The 25168-nt window shown below is 39.9% G+C and overlaps 1 protein-coding gene across 1 annotated transcript; it reads right to left on the reverse strand.

The window, feature by feature from the left end:
* Positions 1–104: 104 nt before the first annotated feature.
* Positions 105–20509, reverse strand: LOC105105287 (cytochrome P450 2U1). The gene is made up of 5 exons (XM_010999061.3): positions 19836–20509; positions 7102–7737; positions 5196–5357; positions 3852–4019; positions 105–2444 (listed from the first exon to the last, which is right to left on the reverse strand). Exons 1-5 carry the CDS (start codon positions 20323–20325, stop codon positions 2266–2268), a joined length of 1635 nt encoding a protein of 544 aa, XP_010997363.1. The 5' UTR covers positions 20326–20509; the 3' UTR covers positions 105–2265.
* Positions 20510–25168: the final 4659 nt, after the last annotated feature.

Here is a 25168-nt window from a genome sequence, read left to right on the forward strand (position 1 = left end):
CTTTTTGGAGGGCTATTCCCTCTTCCATTTCCTAACTTGATATCTGGCAAAACAGAATTTTGTTTAGCAAAAACAAAACCCCCAAAACCAGACATGACACTATCTCATTTAAAATTAAAAGTTTAATAAAAGCATCACAAATTATGCTAAAGATGACTAAAAGGTAGATATTAGGCAGACTTACAAAATAAAGTACTATTATTTTTATATTTCAAATAAATCATAAAGTACAAAATCGTAAAACAACAACATGTACAAAGAAAGCATTAACCGTCCTTTCAGTGATTTGCTATATAGAGATGTTTGTAAAGTGCTACAGTTTTTAAGGCATTATATTGAAAAGTTTAATAAACATCTGATTTCAACATAATCTCACGGAAGAGTTGTTTTCCTCAAGTTAGCTACAATTGTTTGGTTAGGAGTAATGAAAATAAACATATAAATCGAGGAGTAATAAACTTGCTAACGCAAAGTTATTAGTGCAATTCCAAAGCATATGAAATTCCAGATCAGGACAGACTGCCCTGCTAAGGCGCAGGGTAATCCACACAGGCACCATCTGTCTAAGATCTAGACAACAACCTCTCCATTCACTTACAGTGCCTGGGCGTTTCATTTATTAATTAACAAAACTCCTCAAGGCACCTCAGGATTGGCCTGTATCTCATTTATCTATATTGAAAATGCAGAGGGGGAGACTGCTGAGCTCAGGGGGTGGCAGTAGAGAGAAGTGGTGCGGGAAGAACTCTCCAGTCACAAAGACTGGTGGGTCTGAAATAGACAGTGGTGCTTCTCAACCACGTGCCTTAACTCCGCTAAGCCTCAGCTTCATCAGCTACACCATGGCACCCTCTTACTAGACTTTCTATAAGAATCATGTAAGCACACGAGTAAAGCATTAAGTATGGTGCCAGCAATGAGGAAAGGCTCAGAAGTATAGTTGCTCACGTTATTATCACAATTCCTTCTCTAAAAGGAATATTCTAGAAGAATAAAGGAAAGGGCTGGCTGTTTTCAGAGCACGACCTTACTGGAGGAAATACTGGTATACTGGGTGAGACAGTTCTTCATTGTCTAGGACTGCTCAGACATTTAGCATCCTGGCCTCATGGCAGCAGAAAGGCCAACAGCACCCTCATCATTGTGATAATCAAAAACACACCCACATACTTCCAAACACTCCCTGAGAAAGGTCATTACCTTTTGTGAGAACTGCTCTTTTAGAGGGAGCTTATTTATTAAGAAATCATTTAGTTCTCTTAATATGAATAAGAATGCCTTCCTGTCTTTAAGAGTCTTCAGGGATGAGATACACTAGGCCTGGTGGCAGAGAACAGGGAAGGAATGTTCGGTACAGTTTGAATCCTTTCCTAATGAATCCCAGGTGTCAAAATTCCCCAGCTCACTATTCAAAGCTCAAATCAAAAGCTAGAGGTCCATCACTGCAGTAAACTCAGCAGAAAGGAATTCTGTGACGAAGTCACTTCTTCAGCCAGGCTCACTGGTCATGCAGTTAAAATAGAAGACAGGCACATAAGTCACATAATAACCTTTCCTCAATATACTGAACAGGGGTCCACTTCATCTCATGTCTACAAAAAGTAAAAACCAAAATCATAAACAAAAAGATAACGATAACAGAACGAGCCCTCCCAAAACCGACATATGATCTGTGCCAAGAAAAGCTCTAACTCACGGTCCCCTAAACCCACATTCTCCCCTGACAAAGCATCCAGGTCTGAATACCACTTTCATGCCATCAAGGGTCTCAGACAGGTAGTCTCCCTTCTTCTCCTGAATTTGTCCTGCAGAAGCAAACAGTGTTCTGGTGATGTCAGGAAAGACATGGGGCATTTGACCTTCATTCATGCTGAGATATAGAGAGAAGGCAAGTTTTGTGACCCTCACTTTACCCATGGAATGACCGAGGCACTGAGGGCTGAGAAGGACATGCTCACTGGTGGAAGCCACTGGGGATAAAAATCCAGATGCCCTGCTTCCCCGGCCTAGACTTTGTCCCCACCCCGAGTCACACGCATGACTGAGACGGCTGGAGTATCCTGCTGAGGAATCATTCCTCCAAGATGGACGCTCCCACGCACTACCCTCTTTCCAGTCTCCCTCTGATCTGAGCCTAACCTAGATCTGCAGAGTTGCTGGATCTGCTGTCAATTACAGGAGGAAGAACCAGCTTAGAAGGACATGTATTTACATTCTGTGCACCATCTCTTCTTGGAGAGAAGAAATGATTGAAATTATTATATTTTATCTCTTTGAAATGATTATATTAAATGGATGTGGGGCTAAAGTCAGACCATATTTTCCAGTCAAAATTGGCTTCTTTGAGTCCTTAGGCAAAGCAAATGTGAAACTCTGCATTAGGCTCACGAACATCAGGAATAATTCCATCTTTGCCAGTTGCTCTCCCATACACACCCGCTTCCCTACAAACAAGATCAGAAAAAAGGTAAGGATTACAACAGCATCCCTTTTTCTGTCTCAAAAAGGACAAATTTATATGAAGTCCCTAAACTGGGTGTTTTAAAAGCAGACACAGAGAGTTTTGAAATAAAATGGACACATATACCCCACAACTTCCCACAGTCTATGCTGATCCTAATTTTCACATACCAAGTGCACATTTTAACTCCTACTCATAAAAATCTATCCTCATCCTAGACAGGAACTAGAGACAATCCAATAAGGCGGGCTACCTTCTCTCCTCCATACCTACTTATCTCTTTCCTTGCTCGTGCCTGGAAGACTAAAGAGAAAATACATCAGATGAGAATAGCAGGAGTATTCTCTTCCTGTAGAAAGAAGACACACACCCTAATCTAGGAACCTAAAGGAGGCACTGGTGAGATTGGAGAGCTCACCCTCTCACCCACCAGCCCGACAGGTCAAAGCTACTCTTAACTCCAGTAGTTCCCTGGGACTCAAACAATCACCTGGTAACTCAGAAAGGAAGATTTCTAGTCATATTTAATTATTTAAAACCAATTGCTTCCATTTTGTTTTTAAAATCTGAAATGAACACAGTAGAGATGTACTATCTAAATTATTTCTTATATTAGCTTGCCAAGAAAGAAACATTTTAAAAATAGTATCTTAAAATAATAAAAGATTCTTTTGGTTCTACTTCTTTTTAAATTATGCCATTAAGAAAATAGAAGTTGCCATACTAATATATATAAAATAGATAAACAACAAGTTTATACTGTGTAGCACAGGGAACCATATTCAATGTCTTGTAGTGACCTATAATGAAGAATCTGAGAACGAATGTATGTATGTTCCTATGTGACTGAAGTATTGTGCTATACACCAGAAACTGACACATTGTAAACTGGCTGTACTTCAATAAAAATATATTAAAAAAAGAAAAGTTGCCATAAAAAAGAATGAAATAATGCCATTTGCAGCAACATGGATGGACCTAGAGATTATCGTGTTAAGTGAAGTAAGTCAGACAAAGATAAATATCACTTATATGTGGAATCTTAAAAAAAGATAGAAGTGAACTTATTTACAAATCAGAAATAGAGTCACAGACATAGAAAACAAACTCCTGGCTACCAAAGGTGAAAGGGAGGGGAGGGATAAATTAGGAGTTTGGGATTAACATATATATATATACTATATATAAAATAAATAACCAGGACATACTATACGTAGCATGGGGAACTACTTTCAATATCTTATAATAACCAATAATGGAAAAGAATCTGAAAAAGAATATATATATATATACACACACACACATATATCACTTTGTTGTACACCTGAAATTTACATTATAAATCAACTATACTTCAATAAAAAAACTGAAAAAGAAAAGTTTAACTGACCTATCCCAAAAGGAATAAATGTTTCTTTTTTAATAACTTGTCCTTGATCATCCAGAAATCTACTGGGGTAGAAATCATCTGGTTTCTCCCAAACGGTGGGGTCTCTATGTACTGACCACAAGTTGGGTAATATTATCGTGCCTTTAGGAATGGTATACCCTTGGAGCACTAAAACAAAACCCAAAAAAACACAGTATTATTCAACATGCCTTTACTAATAGTACTCTTTAATATCACTATCTGAAAGAAAAAGAAAATTACATATCTAGCTTCTTAATTTGCTGAGACTAAACTTTGAGGTACTTGAGGGCGGGGACAAGACCTTATCAACTGGTATCCTCTCCACATCCCCCCCAAGACCCAGCCTGAGACAGGGCACAGGAGTTGCTCCAATGGATGCTGAGTTAATGAATTAAATGAAACCATAAAAATATGACAAGAGAAAACACTCAAACAGAAATCATAGGGCATTCCAAAAAACTTTCCCAAGGATTACAAATTCCTAATACTTGTATAAAATTTTACAGTTCACGGAGTCTTTTATGTCCATACAGCAGAACAACGAGAAAGGTAAAGATAAACGGGCGTTCAGGGAAGTCAGTGCTGGCTCTTACCAGCTGCCAAGTGCACATGCACTTAAAACAATGCCCCAAAGATACTGCCACACCATGTATCTAATTTACACCAAAGATTAAGTAATCCAATGTCACTCAAAGTGACTGCCTCCTACAACCATATTCTAACTAGATTTGAGCCCATTTCATCATGGGCTGACTCCACAGAAGGAAAATTCCTTGTTACGAGGGATGTTTACAGAGGGTCTGAGCGCCCAGATGTCATGGATGCTATAGGTGGGAGGCTGAAACACGTGCCCTCAGAATCAGATGGGCTCTTACCTAATTCTTTAATACTTAACGCTTCAGTTTCAGAATTGTAAGAAATGAAGTAGGACAACTTCCAGTTAAAATCCCTAATTCTTTATTTAGAACTAACCCTTCTGACCTCCAAGAACAGGAGGACTGAGAGGGCCCTTCGTTAATTCTGGGGTCTTTTCTGTCAAAACAGCCACCTTAAATGGTGGCATAATCTGTTTGACCAGTGTAAGTGTGCACACTCTGAAGGCTATAGAGCTATTTACCCACGAGGCAGTGCCGGAACACGCCAGTGCCACGGATCAGGGACAACTGAGGCTGAAGCAGGCCCCGGACATCTGACTACCCACAATGCCAAACCCTCAGAAGGACCAAGTGAGGTGATGGTCACCACATCCTCATCTCAACTCCTCTGGATTAAGGGGCAAGGCTTCCCTCAAGGGCGTCCACAGGAGGAAGACCCTGGACTTGCCTGTTTTCTCTGAGGTCATGTGAGGAATGGAGAGCGGCACCACAGCATTCAGCCTCTGCACCTCCATGATGGTGGCTTCTGTGTAGGGCATCTGGGCCTTGTCAGTGAGGGAAGGGGCGCGGTCGGCACCAATTACCCTTTCGATTTCTTCATGAACCTTTTCTATACAAAAACAGGAAAGCGTGAGAAGATAAGCCAGGAGAGAGTTGAGACTGTCCTCCTGTCAGCAGCACAGGCCTGCCAGCCTCAGCGAAGTCAAGCATTGCTCAGATATTCCAGAAGAGCCAGCTGGTCCCAGGGGCCCTGTACCCCTTGGGATTTTGAAGGAAGACTGCAGAACATAGAAGGGGGCAAAGGAGAAGGCGTCTGGATTCAGGAACACTGAATCATTCTCTCATGGATGTTGGACTGACTCTCTAAGACTTTTCATATGACAACACGGCCCCCAAGATCCTCACCTCTTAGAGTTCACATCTTTGCACCAACCCCACCCACTTTGTACCAAATTGGTCTATGTGATCAACAGAATAAAGGAGAAGTAACAGCATGACAGGTCTCAGCTTAGGTTATAAAAGACACTGTGGCGTTTGTCTTGGCCACTCACTCTTTCTTGGGTCATTTGTTCACTCTGGGGGAAGGCAGATGCCAAGTCAAGCAGCCCTATGGAAAGGTCCAAGTGGCAAGGCCTGCAGCCAGTAGTCATGTGGCTGAGCCACCTTGGAAGAGGATCCTTCAGTCACAGTCAACTCCATGGATGTTTGTAGCCCCAGGCAACATCCTGATTACAATTTCATGAAAAATCCTAAGCCAGACCATCCAGGCTAAGCTGCTTCTAGATTCCTGATTCCTCAGAAACTATTTGAGATAGTAAGTAGTTGTTGTCTTAAGATGCTAAAGTTGGGGATAATTTGTTACTCAGCAATACTTAACAAATACTGGTAGGCACAATCCTATCTATAGTAGGCAGCGCCTGGTCCCTCAAGTGTGTCTACACTGTAACCCCCTGGAACCTGTGAATACGCTACCTGATGTGGTAAAAGGGACTTTGCAGATGTGATTAAATGAAGGACTTTGAGATGGGGAGATTATCCTGGATATTCTGCATGTGCTCAATCTAATTATATGGGTTTTAAAGCTGGAGAACTTTTCCCAGTGGAATTTAGAGTCAGAGGAAGGCGTGATTATGAAAGAACGGTCAGAGAGAGATGCAACATTGCTGGCTTCAAAGATGAAAGAAGGGGGCCATGAGCCAAAGAAGCTGGAAATGGCAAGAAACAGATTCTCCTCCAGAGCCTCTAGAAAGGAAGGCAGCCCTACCAACACCTTGATTTTAGCCCAGTGAGACCTTCGTCAGGCTTCTAATGTATAGAGTTGTAAGATAACACACTTGTGTTAAGTCACCAGGAGTGTGGCTGTTTGTTGTATGAGCAATGGGAAACTAATGCACTATTTCCCCTGTATTCTCCCTCTGTGCACTCCACTGGCATTCACTACCTCTTGGTATTGATGTGCTGGAACTAGCCCTGTGACCTTGTGAAAACCACAGAATGTCTCTGGGACTCTGTTCTGCATTTTCAAAACAAGATGAATGCGTTCAGATGATCATTATGATTCTCTTCGGCTTCTCAGCTCTAAAGGTCTTTCTCCATTATAGATTTCACACAGAATCTGACCTGTAGAGATTTAAAGCAGGTGCAGACAAGCTGTGACTTTAGTTCCATTGTCTAGAATCTTGGAATTTCACTGTTAACACCTTACCAGTTCCTTATGAGATGCAAATATTTTCATTTTGTTTTCCAGCCTAAAGATATTGTTTATTGATAGGAGCCACAGGATCACTGAGGTTGCTGACCCTGATTTAAATAAACTGGGTTTGCCGTGAATAAAGGAAACATCTATTTATTACCTTGGATGTCAGGGTTCAGTGACATATACAGAAGGCACCAAAGCAAAGAGTTAGTTGTGGTATCAGTCCCAGCAATGAAGAGATCTCCGATGATATAAAATAAGTAATCTTCATCAAAACTACTGTTGCTATTATTTTTGCTCTCTTCTTCCACGTGGAGAAGGTACATGTCTATGAAGTCCTGAGGGTTCTCTGCATCCAAAGACTCTCGATGGTCTTTGATGATTTTTTTAAGGAAAGTGGTTAAATCCTTTTCAATCTGTCTTAATTCCTTAAATGGTCCAAAAGGAAGGTAATAAAGCCAGGAGCATATGTTGACCAGGAGGAGCTGGTTGTTCAGACAGATTTCTAACGCTCGTGACGTAAAATTAAGCATTTTCTTAAACTCACTATTGGTGTAATCAAAGCGCTGGCCAAAACATAAAGAGCAAATGATGTTAGAGACGGCATTGTTGACAATGGGGAAAGGATTGAAGGGGTCTTCTCCATGCTTCTGCATTTCCTCTTTCACATATTTGAACTCCTCAATAATCTTGGGCTCCAAGCTAAGCTTTCCCAAGCCAAAATGACGAAGAGTTGAATGAGAGAACTTCCTCTGTTGTTTCCAGACTGGACCATAATGTGCAAATACAATCCCTGCAAAAGGACACCGAGGAAAGAAGGTAAGAAGGTGAGAGAGGGCAATGCTTGATAATACTAAACAGAACCAACCATGAAGTGAATTCATATTTCTCAAGTCACTTGTGCAAAGTTCATGTACATACAGATAAAGATCACCAGCCAAGAAGAATGATTAGCAAACTATAGTTATCAAGTTTGTTTCTAATAACAAAGGTCGTTTCCAATATGATTAGGAAATTTTACTATAAAGTTTATTATTATAGCTACTAACTCCTGGTGAAATGAAAAGCAATGAGTTTCAATTTCGAGAGTTAGTGTAAATTTCAAAATCTTTTTTTCATAAGGGTGGATTCAGATTTCAGGCTAGATGCATCCACATTCTAAAAACAGATTACACAGTAACAGATTGCACATGAGAGCAGGGACAGTATCTGATTTTACTCATCATTTAAACCCGAGCTTCTGGCATAGTTCTGCATGGAAAGGAGGAGCTTGTTAAATATTAGCTGAATAAATCAATAGCCCAACTGTATTAGGACACCAGCCATCAAAATTTGGATCGAATACCTGGCAGATAATCTAAAACGTCTGTAGCTGAAAACAGTCCTAACTTAAAAGCATCTGAACTCAAGGTCGTTCACAGCTACATCTTATTTGATTCTCATTTATGTTATACATCTTCCACCACCAAACCCAACAGAAGTGCTCCCAGATGTTGTATCAAATGTTCTCAGATATTCCTTGTTTCCAGTCACTTACTTCTTCCTCCTGTTTTCCATGATGTCCGTCATTGTTTCTGCCAGCTCTCCCTTCTCTCCCATTGTTCATCTACTTCCTTTCTGCCACCTTCAAGGACATGCTTCATTCATTTAACAAATACTCCTGAGTGCCTACCATGTGCCAGGCATTTGGATGATGTGAATACAGCTGAGAATAAAGACCTCTCTCTGTGATTAAGTCTCCTTGCAATCTTTAATATCTCTATAAAATGACTCTCAATATAAACATCCACATGGTCAAACGTATCGGATGATTTATCACTTCCATCTTCCTGCCTGGAATCTTCTGATCAAGATTCTGATGTGGTTGTTTTCTAAGCCTGTTGTTCAGGTGTTTTGTGACTTCCATTTGTCATAATTTAGAAATTTTTAGAAAAATTTTGGACTCTCCTGTGTTGAATCCATTTTCTGGATTCTATGTCTTTTTCTTATTTTATTCCCTTATTTTGCTGAAGCATATCCTCTAGCAGTTTCCTGAGAAAGGATGCATCAGAGGAGAATTTCTAAAGATTTTTTAGAGAATGTATATATTGTAACTTTCCCACTGTCTTGGAATTTTGAAGACATTGCTAAGAGTGGATTGATGTGTAATAAAACATGTACATCTTCAATGTGACTAGACACTGTCAAATTACTCTCCAAAGTGGAGAATACACCAAAAGCGTACCCACCAGAAGTAAATGAACGTTCTCTTGTCAAATAGCTGCCATCACTTGGTGGTTGTCAACATTAGTTTTGCCAATCAGAGGGCTGAAATGTATCTCATCTGATTTTTATTTGAATTTCCCTGATTATTACCAGTGGGTTGGAGCAGCTTCTCAGACGGTTATTGACCAGGTTTCCTGTTTTGTGATTTGCACTTATTAACTGTGCGATTTTCTTTTTCTTACATATTCTAGATGCACAGCAGATATCTCCTATCATGTGAAATGCTTTTTCACTTTTTTTAATGCTACTATTTGATAAACAAGCTTTAAATACAAAGATAGTTGCATTTATCAGTCTTTTTCTTACTGATTGGTACCGCATATTTTAATTTAGAAATATCTTCCTACCATGAGTTCATAAATACATTCTATATTTTCTTGTAAAGTTTTAAAATTTTGCTTTTCCAACTTTAAGTCTCTGTAATCTACCTGGAATTCATATTTATGTTAGGTACTCCTATGTACTGTGAGGTAGGAATCCACTCTTTCCCCCCAGTTAGAAAACCTATTGTTCAAGCACCATTTATGGAATAGCCTCTCCTTTTCCCCACTGATTTACAACCCTGCCTCTGTCGTATGTTTTCTATACACAGGCAGGTCAGTTGATAAGTTTTCTAGTCTGCTATATTCTATACTGGTCTATTTATTTATCACTGTGTTTAAAACACGTTGTCTTAACTACTGTTACTCTATAATAAGATATAAATAGACTTTATAATAAGTCTTAATATCGAATAGGGAATTCCCCACCACCACCTTATTTTCCAAAATTCTTTTTGATTACTCTTGGTTCTTCACTCATATTTATAAAATTGCTTTATAAAATTGTTAATCAGCTTGTCAAGTTCTACTTTGACAAAAGCACCTTTGAGATTTTGATTGGAATTGCATTTAATGTATAGATTTGTTTGAAAATTGCCTTCTCTATGATAATTGGACTTACTTGCAATCCAAGAATAAATCCAATTTTGGTTATGGTATTTCTATGCTCTTTTAAAAAACATTGTTGGATTTGGTTTTCTAATATGTTAAGTTTTTTAAAATTCATATTAATATATGAGAGTGGACTACAAATTTGCTTTCTCGTAATGTACTTTTCTGGATATACTGTCCTCCTAAAATGAGCCATGATGATCCTTTCTCTCTGAAAGAATTTGTCTAAAATTATAACGGCATGTTCTTCTTTTTTCCTTTATTATTTTGTTCTTTTCAGATAAATAAAATCGGCTATCTAAGTCACTAATTTCCAGGCCTTTATCCTGATGAATAAATTAAGGCTCTACAAGTTTCTCTGGGTACCACTTCAGCTGCAGGCTGCAAGCACTGATGCGTGCATTTGCAGTGCATTTTAAGTAAAAATTTTTTTATTTCTGCTTTGATTCTCTTTTGCCACCTCGGTTAACTTGGCTTATACTGATTTTTGACACTGATGAGACTTTTTAACCTAGTATGTGATCAATTTTAATAAAATTTCCAAATAAAGTTCAGAAGAGTTTTTATATATGCAATTGTTGGGTATAGGGTGCTCTTTCCAACAGAGAAGGCGTGATAATTGTTGGAATCAAATCTTCTATATCCTTATCAAATTTTTATCTGCCTGATCTCTCAACTATACAAACACTTATGTTAAAATATTTTGCTATAATGGTGCATTTGTCAATTTCTTTTTGTAGTTCTCTAAGTTTTTGTTATGTGTAGCTAACCATCACAGCTATATAGACATTTATATCTATATCTATGTGTCTATCTATGTTTTAGGTACCTATTTATGCTAGACAACATTATTAGGCACATTTAAGTTTAGAATTATTTTATATTCCTAGTTAAAAAGAAAAGGCTCCTTTTATCATCATGTAATGCCTTCCCTATTCTTAATAATGCAGCTTGATTTAAAGAATATTTTGTCAAAAGTACATCAGCTTTTCTTTTTAAAGTATTTTCTTGGTATAATCTTTCCCTTTCTTTTACTTTGAACTTTAATGTACCCTTATGTTTAGGGTATGTATGTTTCTTTTTTGTGTGTGGGACATGTCTCTTTTAAAACAACACATATTTGAATTTTTTAAAATCCATTCTGGCAATCAGTCTCTTAGCCAGTATGTTCAGTCCGTTTACAGTTAATATAATTATTCATTTATTTCTATCATATTAGTTTGAACTTTCTATTTGTCCTTCTGTGTCTATTCTTTTCCCCCTTCCTTTCTCACCTTTTTTTTTTTTCGCATTGAGAGAAACAGGCTGAATGCTCACCCTTAAGTTTTTACTTAAGCATACTACAAGTGGTCAGCAAACTACAGCCCACAGGCCAAATCCAGCCTGCTACCTCCTTTGTATGGCCAGAGAACTAAGACTAGTTTTTATAGTTTTACCTGGTTGAAAAAAATCAAAAGAATATTTTGCAATAAGTGAAAACCAAATGAAATTCAAATTTCAGGGTTTGTAAGGAAAGTTTAACTAGGACACAGCCAGCTAATGAGCCACTGAGCTTCAATTACATACAATCTATGGCTGCTTGTGCACTAAAATGGCAGAGTAGTTGCAACAGAGATTAGAGGTGAAGGGAGAACATTTTCTCTGCCAGAGTTCAGGCCAAGACAAGCAAGTTTCCTTGCTTTCTTTTTGGCCAGGCTTGTTCGGTGTTCTCTGTCTAATTCCCACTCAGAGTGAGGCTCCTCAGGAGCCCCTCTTCATCTACAGGCAACTTTTCATCTTGCGTGGTACAAGCTTATCTCTCTGCCCCTGTCACCCCCATTTCACATCTCTGGCTGGCTAAGAGGTCACTAAATTCCAAAGTTCTCCAGAGCATCTACTTTCTATTTTCTGCAGGGGAGAGGGTGGTGATAAGGAACTGGTCTAACTATAGTTCATATGTACTTCAAGCAATAGCTGTTTTCAGCCCTCTGGCTCACCCCTGCCTCCTGTGATCCCTGGTACTTCCAATTCCTGAAACTTTTGGGGTTCTTCAGGGCAAACTGTCCCATACCCCATTAGTACCTCTCTCTGTAGAAACTTAAGGGTGGTCACCCTCTATTCTTTAAAGTCATTTGGGCCAATCCTATGTTTACTTTTTGTCTTCAGATATTGTTGTACAGGATTGCAGATTTATTTCAACATGGATAGTGTATGCACTTCTGTTAAAAGTCTCTCTGGTTTAGTGTGTGATTGTCAAGAGAAAGAAGGAATTGAAACATCTTAACCACTCCTGAAACCAGAACTCTCCCTTTGTTTAATAAAGTCCCATAAACCATTTCCTCAGCAACCATAGCTCATTCACTCTTCCTGTCTTTAACCATGGCCAAGTCTTTTGCTGCTTTCAGCATTCAGATGCTAAGTGTCTATGGGTCCCTTTTTCTTTTCTTGGGAAGATATGGTCTCTCACTTTAAATGCAGGATTTGAGACTAATTTTAACTACTGTCTAATTTAAGGTATCACATTTGACATCTCTGCTCTGTCCTATTTCTCAAGGAGCTTTATTCCTCTGTGAAGTCCTCAGTCTGTGTCATCTAATCATCATCTTTTAAACCACACATTTGGGTTTTAGAAACAGTTTATCTAGCCAAATGCCCTTTCTTAAATTCAGTTTTCCAATATTTGTTTAGAGTCCCCTATGTGCCAGATACAAGGGCACGCAGATTTCAAAGACACAGTCCCTGTTCTCAAGATGCTTATAGTTTTATGAGGAACTAGACAAACCAACAACCCTAATCCACTACTGTATGTTGGACTGTATTGAAGTTCCGTATCACATTGAAAGTTGTATGGTGAGCTGTACTGAAGTTGCACAGTTGGAATGCATGGCACTGAATGTTGCATTGTTGGGCTGCATGGTATGGAATGTTGTTACGCTGGACCGTACTGAAGTTGCAGTGTAGATAGAGGAAGGAGCACTGTGTCAGCTGAGAGGCAGTACTTCTCAGAAGAGAGGACATCTGAGCGACACTTCCTTTGTAAATAAGAATGTGTATGAAGGCACATTTTAGAAAAATAAAGAACATGAACAAATTTAAAGAAGCTATTTTTAAGAAGAGCTGAATTATCTTGAGGGAAAAGCCAGGTTCATAGAAGGCAAGGAAGTGGAGGGAACTTCTCAGGAGAGGCTGATATTTGAGCGGCGGTGTATCTGATGACAAGCTGACCGGTAGGAAGTGCAAGGCAGAAGAGGTGACCAAAGAGTCAAAGAGGATGCCGGGCGGGGGCACCGGCACGATTAACAGCCTTGGGGTTTCAAACTTTACAAAACAGCCCCGTTGAGAAGCCACAATGGCTTACAGTCTGACAGTGTTTGGAAGAGGCTCTAGCGCAGCCTGCAGTTGTTGACATCTCCATTCTTAGCCCTGAAAAGCAGTGGTGTCCATGGGTGCATACAAAGACTTCATCTCAAGGAGGAGAATAACACTGAAAAATAAAAATGGCTCCAAAGCAAAAATCAGGACTCTTTTGTTCGCAAATGACAAAAATATACCCTCAAGTTAGTTTGGCAAAAAGGCCAGTTAGGTTGTGGATGGAACCAAAAGACAGGAAGCGCTGGCTATTACCACCTCAGAGAAGGCTAAATGCTACAGACCTTCTTCTCTCTGCACCTGTTTTTCACTCCTTTCTGCCTGACTGACTTCATTCCTTCCTACTGCAAACCAGCTTTTCCAAGAATCTGGAGCTATCTCGAGATGCCCATCCTCCCATTTCCACCACTGGAGAGAAAAGCCCTCTAAAGGCCTCTTTTCTCTAGTTCAACCCGAAAAATGCTAGGGAAGGATTCAAATGCTTCAGTCAGTATTCCACAGTGACACCAATTTGCAACACTTTAAGTTTATTTTGTGGCTTGAGGTTTCCACACTATGCCACAAGCATCAATTCTTACCCTGTGATGATCGATCCATAGTTATGAACTTGAGTTCTTTACCCAGCCCACAGACTAACCACCACAAATTAGTGAGATATTCTGATCAAGTCACCTCTGATCAGGGGTCTTTGCCCTGACTAATCACCGCGGCCAGAGAGGGGAATTCATATAACGATACAGCATCTCCTGTTCCGACCACACTTAATGGATACAAAAGGGTGGTGGGCACAAATAGTTCCTCAGAAGAAGGGGTGTTCTTGTCAGAAGAATAAGTGCTATGACTATGATACATTCTCACAAAGGAATACTGTATAGCTCTTAAGAACTTTGCAAGAGAATAACAATATGGAAATATATTCACAATACTTTAAGTGATAAACAACAATTTTAGCGTGAAGAATATGATTTTATTTTAAGGAAGCAAATATATTTTCAAAAATACCTGTACATACACAAAAAAATACTAGAAGGTTGCCACAGGCTGAATGTTTGTGTCCCTTCAAATTCATACGTTAAATCTTAATGCCCTGCGTGATGGTATTTGGAAGGGAGGTCTTTGGGTGTGATTAGGTCAGGAGGGTGGAGCCCTTGAATGGAATTAGTGCCTTTATAAAAGAAGCCCCAGAGATCTCCCTTCCCCTCTTTCGCATGTGAGGTTACAGACAGTTGCCTATAAATTGAGAAGCTGGCCCTCACCAGACACCAAATTGGCCAGCACCTTGACCTTGGACCTCTCAGCCTCCAGAATTGTGAGAAATAAAATCTGCTGTATATAAGCCACCCAGCCTGCAGTCCTCTGTTATAGCAGCTCAAATAGACTAAAACAAAGGTGGTACGTAAGAATGCCAACAATGGCTATCTCAAAATAATAATGATCTCAGATGGTTTTAATTCTTTTTGAAAAGAATGAAAAGGAACTCTTTTATTCCTTTTCCATATTCCATAGTTAAAATACATTAAATTTGATGTAGTTCTACATTGATCACATATGTTTTCTTCCTCTTAAAGCAGAAAAAGTATTATCTATTGATTATATCTGCCCTTTTCTTCCACAAGGTCACAGAAGTATCCTTCTTAGTGGGAATGCTTTCTTGACACGAGCACGTAACTATTTCAAATACCTTCTTCACTGCATTTGCTACAAGATTCAGTTATCTTATTTTTTATTTATTTATCTTATTATTTTTTATCTTTATTTTTCTCACTCATTTTCAAATTCTTCAAATGAACTTTCATTTTCTATTTTTATTTCCTAATTTCATTTGTATCCTGTACCCCTTTGAGGTGCTCAGTACTGACTGATCTATCCTGTACTTTTTAAACTTCAAAACTTCCTTTTGCCTCCCACTTTTATGTCTTTGCAATTTGCTTTGACTCTTGCTCTAAGTCTCCAGCAATCTCTCAAAATTAGAAGTAATCTAATTTCTATCAACAGGGAAATAGATAAATCAAAAACTACAAGTAGAAAGATACTTTAAATATATGACATTGGCAAGTTTTTAAAAAACATACCAAATAAATCTATGTATTGTTTATGAATCTGAAGCAAATGTGAATAGTGGATGAACGAGTTTATATTGTTCTCTGAACTTTATATTGAAATATTTTATAATAAAAATGTGATGTGCACAAACCTTTTAGAAGAAATAGACCACACTTAGAGTAGAGTCCTCCTTTGGTAGAATTGGCTCTGACTTTGTAACATTTTTTTAAGTTGAAGTATAGTCAATTTACAATATTACATTAGTTTCAGGTATATAAGACAGTGATTCAAAATTTTTATAGAGTATACCCTGTTTAAAGTTATTATAAACCATTGGCTACATTCTCTGTGCTGTACAATATATCCTTGTAGCTTATTTATTTTATACATAGTAGTCTGTACCTCTTAATCTGACTTTGTAACTTTATTAATCATTTCTGGTCAGGAACAGAGTCAGATGGAAGAACATGGCAGGTGAAGCTAATGCAGAACACCTTTATGGCCTCTGAGCTTCCCGTAGTTTTTATGGGCTTAAGAAAATCAACTTGTCTAAGCATGATATTTTGAAAAACTCAAATACAAAAAATAACCTCCCATATTCTAGAGCTTGTTGGCAATGAATTAAGTGAACTATTTCCAGCACATCACTGCTTATGAAACATTTCTCCTCTGCTAGACGCCAACTTTAACAGCAAAATTCTTTAAAGATATTCTGTAATAAACATTTAATAACAGTATAGGCCTCCAGTTCCTAATATCCCTTCTCTTTCTCTTATAGTCTACATATCCTGCTTCTGGACAACTTCACATTTTACAGTCCTGCCACTGGAAACAGCACCAAAGGTGGCTCGGGGACTCCTCAAGTCTTGCTGAGCTCAGCCGCTCAGCCTTTGGGTCCCGTGGCCTCTCTTCTTCAGGCTCATGCCGCCCATTTCTTAACCTGTGAAGTCTCCTCAGAACTCATCTGCTCCTTCATCCTTCGATGGGCATCTTGAAATAAACTCACATTCTCCCCATTTATTCTCCACCCTTGAAAAAGTTCCCTGAAAAAATTCCTCAACTATCCATATCTTCCTATTCAGATGATCTGTTCTCTAGTCCAAATTAAATCCACAAGCATTTTCCTTGTGACACATGGTTCCTGCTTTTTCTTCTCCAGTCAATCATCTTCACCAGCTACAGAATCTTCTCTCAGTTCTTTCACAGCACATTTGCCCAACACACACACACCAGAATACCAGAGCAGCATCACCTAAAAAGTCCTGTCTCTTGGGGAAATTAATGCTTTAGTTGAGATACTAAAGCACCAAATTACCCCAGGCTTCCCATCCTTTCCTAAATAAAGAGGGATCCAATAATGAGCTGTGATGCAATTAATATTTAGAACCTACCTTATTATAGATTCTTTACCAAACCATACACCCACCAAGAAGGACCTCAAAGAAGAAAATCTAACTCCTACCTTTAAAAACCAGCAGGAAAAGGTAGACACACAACAACAGCTACAATACAATGTGGTGAGGGCGTCAAGTAGATGCTGGTCTGCACGCATTCGTTTCTTTCTTATTACCAACTCTGTGCCAGTTAACGGGGATACAACAGTTAACAAGATGAGACAAATCAATGCCCTCATGGAGTTCACATTCCAGTGGGGGCTGGGGTTGGTGGTAACAGGCTACTTTCAAAGTGTTTAGTGAATGAGTTTAATGAAATATGAATGAGATAAAATAAGTTGTGATACTGAGCAGTGTCTAAAATAAGAGGAAAAGGTGACAACTGGCCTGAGAGATGACAAGAAGTCAAGTAAAAAGCTATTCTGGGCCCAAGGATAACAAATCCAGTAGCCTGGGGCAGTCACCAGCTTGGCAGGAATCAGCGTAGTGTGTCTACAGCAGGTTGAAATGTACAGGTAAAGGCAGAGTGGAAAGAGATAAAGCCAGAAAGGCAGGAAGGGACAGGATCCGTCAGGGCATAGCAGGTCAAGTATGGAGTTGGAGGAGATCGGTTTCAGTGGGGATGGGGCAGGGGAGGGAGACATGTTTGTTTTGATTCATGATTTTTTATACAAGACATCCCTTTGGCTGCTATGTGGATAAGAGATTGGAGCAGAAGCACACAGGCCAGTTAAGAGGCTTCTAATGTATCAGATGAGAAACTATGGTAGCTTGGATGAGGGTGCTGACAACGGAGAGAAGTGGATAGATGCACAATGTGGATGTATTTGCAGTAGGAACTGACAAGACTTGTTGATTGACTGGTAGGGGATGAGATGGGGGTTAAAATTAAAACAGTGGCATCATAGAGAAAAAGATAGTTCACTTCTACCTAGAGGGTACAGAAGTATGTCAGGGAACACATGCTCAAAGAGGTGACATTTAAGCAGGTATGAAAAAACATAATAAGTGTTGGTGAGGATGTGGAGAAACTTGAACACTGGAACACTGGTCACTGCTGGTAGAAATGTAAAATGGTGCAGCTGCTATAGAAAACGGTTTGGCAGCTACTCAAGAAATTAAACACAGAATTACCATATGACCAAGCAATTCTACTTCTAGATATATATCCAAAATAACTGCATGCAGGGACTTGAACAGATATTTGTAGACACGCCATGTTCATAGCCACATTTTTTTTTCATAATAGCCTAAAGGTGGAAACACCCAAGTGTCCATCAGGAAATGAATGGGTAAACAAAATGTGGCATATGCATTCAGTAAAGTATTCACTCTTAAAAAGGAAGGCAATTCTCACGCATGCAACAACATAGATGAATCTCAAAACATTATGCTAAGTGAAAGGACAAATATAGTGTGATTCCACTTATGTAAACTACTTAGAATAGTCAAATTCATAGAGACAGAAAACAGAATGGTGGCTGCCAGGGGTTAGAATTTTTTGATGTTTAATAGGGTTTTTGTTGCAAACAAAATTCTTTTTATTACATTGAGGAAGATGACTTTTTAGTGTTTGTTTAATGGGTGCCAAGTTTCAGTTTCACAAGCTGTAAAGAGTTCTGGAGATAGTGGTGATGGTTTCACAACAGTGTGAATGACTTAATGGCATTGAACTGTACACTTAATAATGGTTAAGATGCCTAACACAACATTGTAAATCAACTATACTTCAATAAAAACAATAACAATAATGGCTACGATGGTAAATTTTATGTTATATGTACTTCACCACAATTTTTATTTAAAAGAGAGAGAAAAGAAAAGCAGACAAGAGTTCTCCAGGAGGCCCTGAGATCACAGGAGAATTCCAGGTTGCAGAAGCAGCATGTGTGACGGCATGGAGAGGGCAAGGTATGAACTGTGACATTTGTTTTCCAGCGGGACATTTATATATTAAGATCATCATTACTCTTCATTTAAAAACCTGATGCAAAACTCTGGCTTAATCAGATTCTAAAAAGCCTGGATCTCTTTATGTCACATTCCAGGAACGTGAAGTAGTAGTTCCACTTATTTAATAAATAGTTACTGACTCCTACTACGTGCCAGGCAGGACAAGGAATTACTCTGTCCTCCCAGATGTCAGTCTAGTGGTGAAGACTCACATTCAGGCCCAAGGTTACAAAATGATGAAGCCTCAAGACTGATACGTGCAGGTAAGGAAAATTACTTGCGCAATGAAACTAGTTCTAACAAGGGGGCCTAACTTACCTGCAGAAGTGAGGAAAAAATAAACTCCGAGGGAAGGACATTTAAATTAACACCGGACTGAAGGGGAGGAGTGACACAGACCACACACACACAAAAAAAGTCTGGAACCTGTGCCGGCCAATAAGACAAAGGGGAAGACCGATAAACAAAGGGCAAATGTGACAGTCCACTGCAGTAGATAATCATGTTTACCAACCCTCAGAACTGCCCGAGGTAGACTTCCATAAGCAGGAATCACAGAGGCTACAAACCCAGTGCATTAGGTTTGCCAGTAGGCTCCTGTCATGTTTTCTGGACTTTGTATCTTATAGGAAAATCATTTTCTTATACTCCTGCACTCAAAACTCAGAAGGTGAAAATACCCCTCTCTTTCTAAAGCCGCCAAAGTTCTTCCTAGGAACACAGCCCGAAGAGGGAGGCCGTGTTCAGGGAAGGCGCTCGAGGGGATGTCAAAGGCACCAGGAAAGGCACCTCCTTGGCCTCAGGATGCAGGTGTGAGCCGGACTGGGTGCGCGCAGCTGCAGCGGCACAGGACCCGCAGCGGCACAGGACCCGCAGCCCCGGGGCACCTGCAGACCCATCCGCGCGTTCACACGGCCTGTGACCCCCAAACCTCTGGCGGCCGCGGCCCAGCTCACCCTTCCCCTTGGTCATGATGGAGATGAGCGGCACCCGCGGGCGGTCGCTGAAGACCTCGGCCTGCTGCACCAGCGCTTCGCGCACGCTGTGGAAGTCGCTGAGGACCACCACCAGGTAGTGGCCGATGAAGAAGCTGCAGATGTTGCCGTACTTGTGGGCCATCTCGGCCAGAAGCAACTGCGCGCCCAGGCCGGAGAGGTTCAGTCCTCCGGCCTTCGCCCGGCGGTACGGCCAGCTCTTCCGTCGCAGGAAAGGCGGCAGCAGCACGAAGCCGAAGTTGCCCACCACGGGCCAAGGCGTGGGCCCCGGGGGGATGCCCCGCGCCCGGCGGCGCCACAGCCAGCTCCAGCCCAGCAGCGCCGCCAGGCCAAGCAGCAGCAGCGCGCCGCCCGTGCGGTCCAGCAGCAGCAGCCCCGAGGGCGCGTGCAGGAGGCTGAGAGGCCAGGGCGAGCCCTCGGCGGAAGGCTGGGGCAGCCCCTGCGCGGCCATGACCTGTGCGCCGGCGTCCTCAGCCCTGGGCTCCTGACCTCAGAGACTGCACACAGACATCGGTGCCCGGCCTCAGTGCCAGCTCTCCCTTGAGCCCGGGGGCGGGAGGGGAGCAGCGGAGGACGCTCCGGATTGGCTGCGCCCACTGTCTTCCCCCCAGCCCCTCCAATCAGCAACGCCGCAGCGGAAAAGGAGCCGCGTTCGCAACCGCGCAGTGGAGATCCGCGGACCCGGTTGGGCGCGCGATTTGAGTTTGCCCCCAGAGCTCAGTTGCACCCGCTGCACTGGGTCGGGCTTCGTAGTGACTGCCTCTGAGAAAAGATGTTCGCAATGCATCCTTGCGGTCTGATTGGTTGTCGGATTTTCTGTGTCACTTGTTTGGCAGTTGAGTACAGAAACCGTGCCAGGTCCACAGGCCCCTCACACGACTCAGCCTCAACACCAGTACTTCTAATCTGTGGGAGAGAGAGGTCCCCGCCCCCTCCCGGGTAGCAAAAAGACGGGGCTACTTCTTTATTCAAATCGGGATTTGGAGGAAGAAGTGACCCGTACCTCTATCCAGAGACAGCAGGATGATGGAAAGGCAATGTGTAGAATTTGTAGGCGTAGGTGGCCAACGCTCCGGAAAGGATGTGCAGGGGATAGAGGGGTGGGTAGAGTGATGGAGTAAAGCTCTTAGAACTTACGTTAGACAGGAATATCTCTTACGCGGCGAGTAAAAGCACAGCGTCCATTTCAGTGTGTGGCCTGGATAAAGGAGAAGATAATCCAGGAATTTGCTTGGAGGATTTAAGTAGCTAATAACATTAAAATATCAGTCAGTGAGAAGGTGTCACAATGTTATTATTAGTATGAGACCAAACCTGAAATGCTGAGATCGAGAGATTAAGAATTGTATAATACTTTAAATACAAAGTTCATCAAAGTGATTTATGGCTCCTAGGCACTTTCTTTTTTTCTCTCTTCCACAGGGTAAATCGTCTGGTTTCTCTTTTATGTTAGGTTGACACACAGAACTGTCGATATTAAGCCATTTTTTAATCTATGGAAAGATCAGTCTCATGTAAGTCAATTTAATTGATCATAATGAAAAAATTTGCTTGTTTCCGGTCTTCTAATCCTTTTTATTTTTCTTCACACATTGAAAGTTTGAACACCATGCTGTACTTATAAAAGAGACCAAAGCATAGAGGGCCCCGTTTATTCATTCTGTGGTCATCCCATTTTTTTCTCTTAACAAATGATTCCAGTGGGATATGCTAAATTTCAAATCTACTCTATTCTAATCCTATATTTGCCATGCTCTTCATAAATTCAGCTTACCAAAAAACACACCTCATATCTTCTATAATTAATCATTAATTGTTAGATTACTTTTCTTGTTTTTTTTGAATTTAGAGAATTAACAAAATTTTGAACTACTTATTTGCAGGTGTGATCTTCAGCATGTCATCTGATTGTCTTTGTAGCCTGTTCTCTGAAGATAGTAGCCACTAACATGTTTCCTGACAAGCAACTTAAATTCACAAATGACTTGACAAGCAACTTAAATTCACAAATGACTTAAAAATAGTTGAAGACTAGGTGACTAATTTAACAATCCTAACAGACACCCTCTTGTACGGGATATAATTGAATTCACATTGTTTTTCTAAATAATTATCTTGTTTAGGTTAACAGCTCTGTGATGCAGATAGGAAGTGTTATGGGCTGAATTGTGTCCCAAATAATGTTCAGGGCTTTCTTGCCAGAGAAAGGAATACTTTCTGCTCCATCCTCCCTATTTAAGTGGGTGAATAATATAATAATCAGTAGCAGTAAAGGAAGAGAATACTAAAAGACCTTTGGGGTTGGGAGAGAGGGAAAGGAAGACAAGAAGATCATTAAGGAAAAAAATGTATTAATTGAATCCCCCAAGATAATTTTACCCTTTGATTTCCCATTGAAGTCCTTCTTGCTGTACATGGATTTTTGCTAAAATTGTCGGTAACAGTATATCCAAAATAAATAAGTACTTATTATTATGTTATCAAGAGTGGTGTTAAATTACTCTATTTGTAAAACTACAGTTGTCTAGCTGGTTTATAATTCTCTGGGAGGTAAATGCTGCACCCTAGTCCCATTCAGAGTCAGTGAGCATGAACAGAGAGGGCTTATGGCTTAAGAAGAGTCTGCAAAACACCAGTGAAAAGAGAAAGTTGAAATGCTATTTATACTATTTAGTTGTACAACTCCACTAGCCATTTCAAAATGAATCCCTTCATTTCCTTTAAGTTCCTATGATTTGCTTCATATATATTCCTTTGAGTTTCTTCTACATATAGCGTTTAGGTACTTGTTTATGTACTCTTGAGCATCCCTGTGCCCTCTATGAAATTGAGATGACATATGTGCCTACATCGAGCGTAAGGATTAGATGAAGTAATTAGCACAATGTCTAGCATTTAGTTGAGGCCTGATAAGTACAAGCTGTAATTGTAATAATTATCAGTGGGGCCCTGATTATGCTTTAAACTCTAAGGGTTGGCGCTATTGCCAACCTCCTTTGCACCCCTTGCATTTTTACTTTCCCTTTCCAAAATTAGACTGTGAGACTGGCCAGAATATTAATTTGTTTTCTATATTCAGCCTTTAGACCTTGTATGATGAAAAAATTAATTTGCCCATATTCAATATTACCCATTCATTCTTCTCCAGCTGAATGTATTATGATTTTCCTGAAGAGGAGATGAAGGAAGGGAGGACCCTAAAAAATATAAGTGGAAGGCAGAATCTCAAAAGTAACAAAATCCAATTTCCAAAACTTTTTATTTTGACAAAGTGATGCCAGGATCAGAACAAATTTTTGTTTAATGCCAAATCTGGGAACAGTCCAGGTGTCCTCCAATAAAAGAGGTAGGGGGAGGAAACTGTGACATATTTGTAAAAATAGACTACTACTCAGCAATAAAAAGGAATATGTTATGATACACCTCACAGCATGATGATCTCAAAACAACATGCTGAGTGAAAAAGCCAGGCATGAAAGAATACATACTGAATAATTGCATTTATAAGAAGTTCTCGAAAGGCACAACTAACTCATGGTGAGATACTCAGAACAGAAGGCAGGACTGACCAGGAAGAGACATGAGACATTTTCTGGGGTGGTGGGTATGTTTTCTATCTTCATCGGGTTGTTGGTTACTTGGGCGTATGCATTTGTCAAAACCTAACTGCATTTTGCTCTACGTAAATTTTATCTCAGTAGAACAGATGGGGAAAAAAATCCAATATTCTGGTAGAAGACATAGTGAAGTAAAAAGACTTAGCTACCTATTTTGAAATGTATGCCTGCATTATCCATTATGTGACATATTGTTATTATAACAACAGTGACTAGTAGTTTAGAATGTAAATAAAGAAGGATAGAAGAGAAAGTGGTTAAAGAGTAACACTCCCTCTTAAGAAATAAACATAATCTTCCTCTTACAATCAGCATGGCCATAATGGTGCCCGGCTCCTGACTGATTCCTCTGCAAGCTGAAGCATTCGAATCCCTGTTCCTTTCTTCCCCCTTTTTTACTTCCACTTATTATGCAGGAGTCAGTGTGGAAACCACAAGGGAGTCTGCCCAGATCTAACTGGACTGCCATGGACAGGCTGTTAACCTTTCTTTTTTCTTCTTCATGGAGTAAAATGAGAGAGCTTAACATAAGGAGCCTGAAATTCCTCCAGTCCCTAACATTCGCCCTCTTAAGAAGATTCTCAGGAATTTGAACTTGGCCCCTGATTAATAACATGCTTAGTCAATAAAATCTGACAAAAATAAAGTACACTGATAAGGTAAAGGATAAGCTGGTTGCCTCAACAAAGCATAGGGTTTTTACTTCCTGGTGCCAGTGATCATTTGGCCCTTTGCCTGATAATGAAGCCTCACTTCCAAGTCTCATGAAGAATCATGATTTAGAAAGGACATTGAAAGTTTACCTACTCTTTCCTTTATGCAAAAACATACTCAAAGCGAACCAGTTTTTTTTGTAATTTATTAAAAATTTTTAATATTTTAACAGCTTTATTGGAATATAAATTGACATACCATACCATTCACCCATTTAAAGTGTGAACCAGATATTTGAAAGTCAATTTTTTATTCTGATTTAAAAATAGCAGTACATAGTTTTTGTAGAAAACTTGAAAATGCAAGAAACTGTAAAGGAGGAAATAATAATCAGTATTATTTCTGTATGTATCCTTCCAGTCTTTTTCTCCATATATCTCTATTTTTAATCTTTATATTTTTATTTATTTCAATATTTTTATTTAATATATCATTAACAATTTCCATGTTGTCCTCCCACAAATCATTTTTAATTACTATATTCTAGGCCAGGGGTTCAGCAACATTTTCCTGTAAAGGGCCAAACAGTAAATATTTTAGGCTTTGCTGGCAATTTGTTCTCTGTCACAACCATACAGTTTTGCCACAGGAACCGGAAACTGGCTGTAGACAATATGTAAATAAATGAGCATGGCTATATTTCAATAAATCTTTATTTATATATAAAAAAAAAGACATTAAAGAAAAAGACAGCAAATGGACCTAACCGGCAGGCCATTATTTGCTGACTTCTGGGCTTTTAAAAATCTAGTCCATGGTGTAGGAATATTTCATAATTTATCTGACCAATACCCTGTTGTCAACACAAGCTGTTTTCAATGTTTTTGCTATTATGAACAACAATGTAATATATACATCTTTGATTCTTTTAGTAGGATAAATACCAAGAACTTGAATTGGTACTAAGGCTATTCTACGTAGAACAAAAGTACAGGCGCGCGCACACACACACACACACACTTT

The sequence above is a fragment of the Camelus dromedarius genome, chromosome 1 (assembly GCF_036321535.1).
Source record: "Camelus dromedarius isolate mCamDro1 chromosome 1, mCamDro1.pat, whole genome shotgun sequence".
Lineage (NCBI taxonomy): Eukaryota > Metazoa > Chordata > Mammalia > Artiodactyla > Camelidae > Camelus > Camelus dromedarius.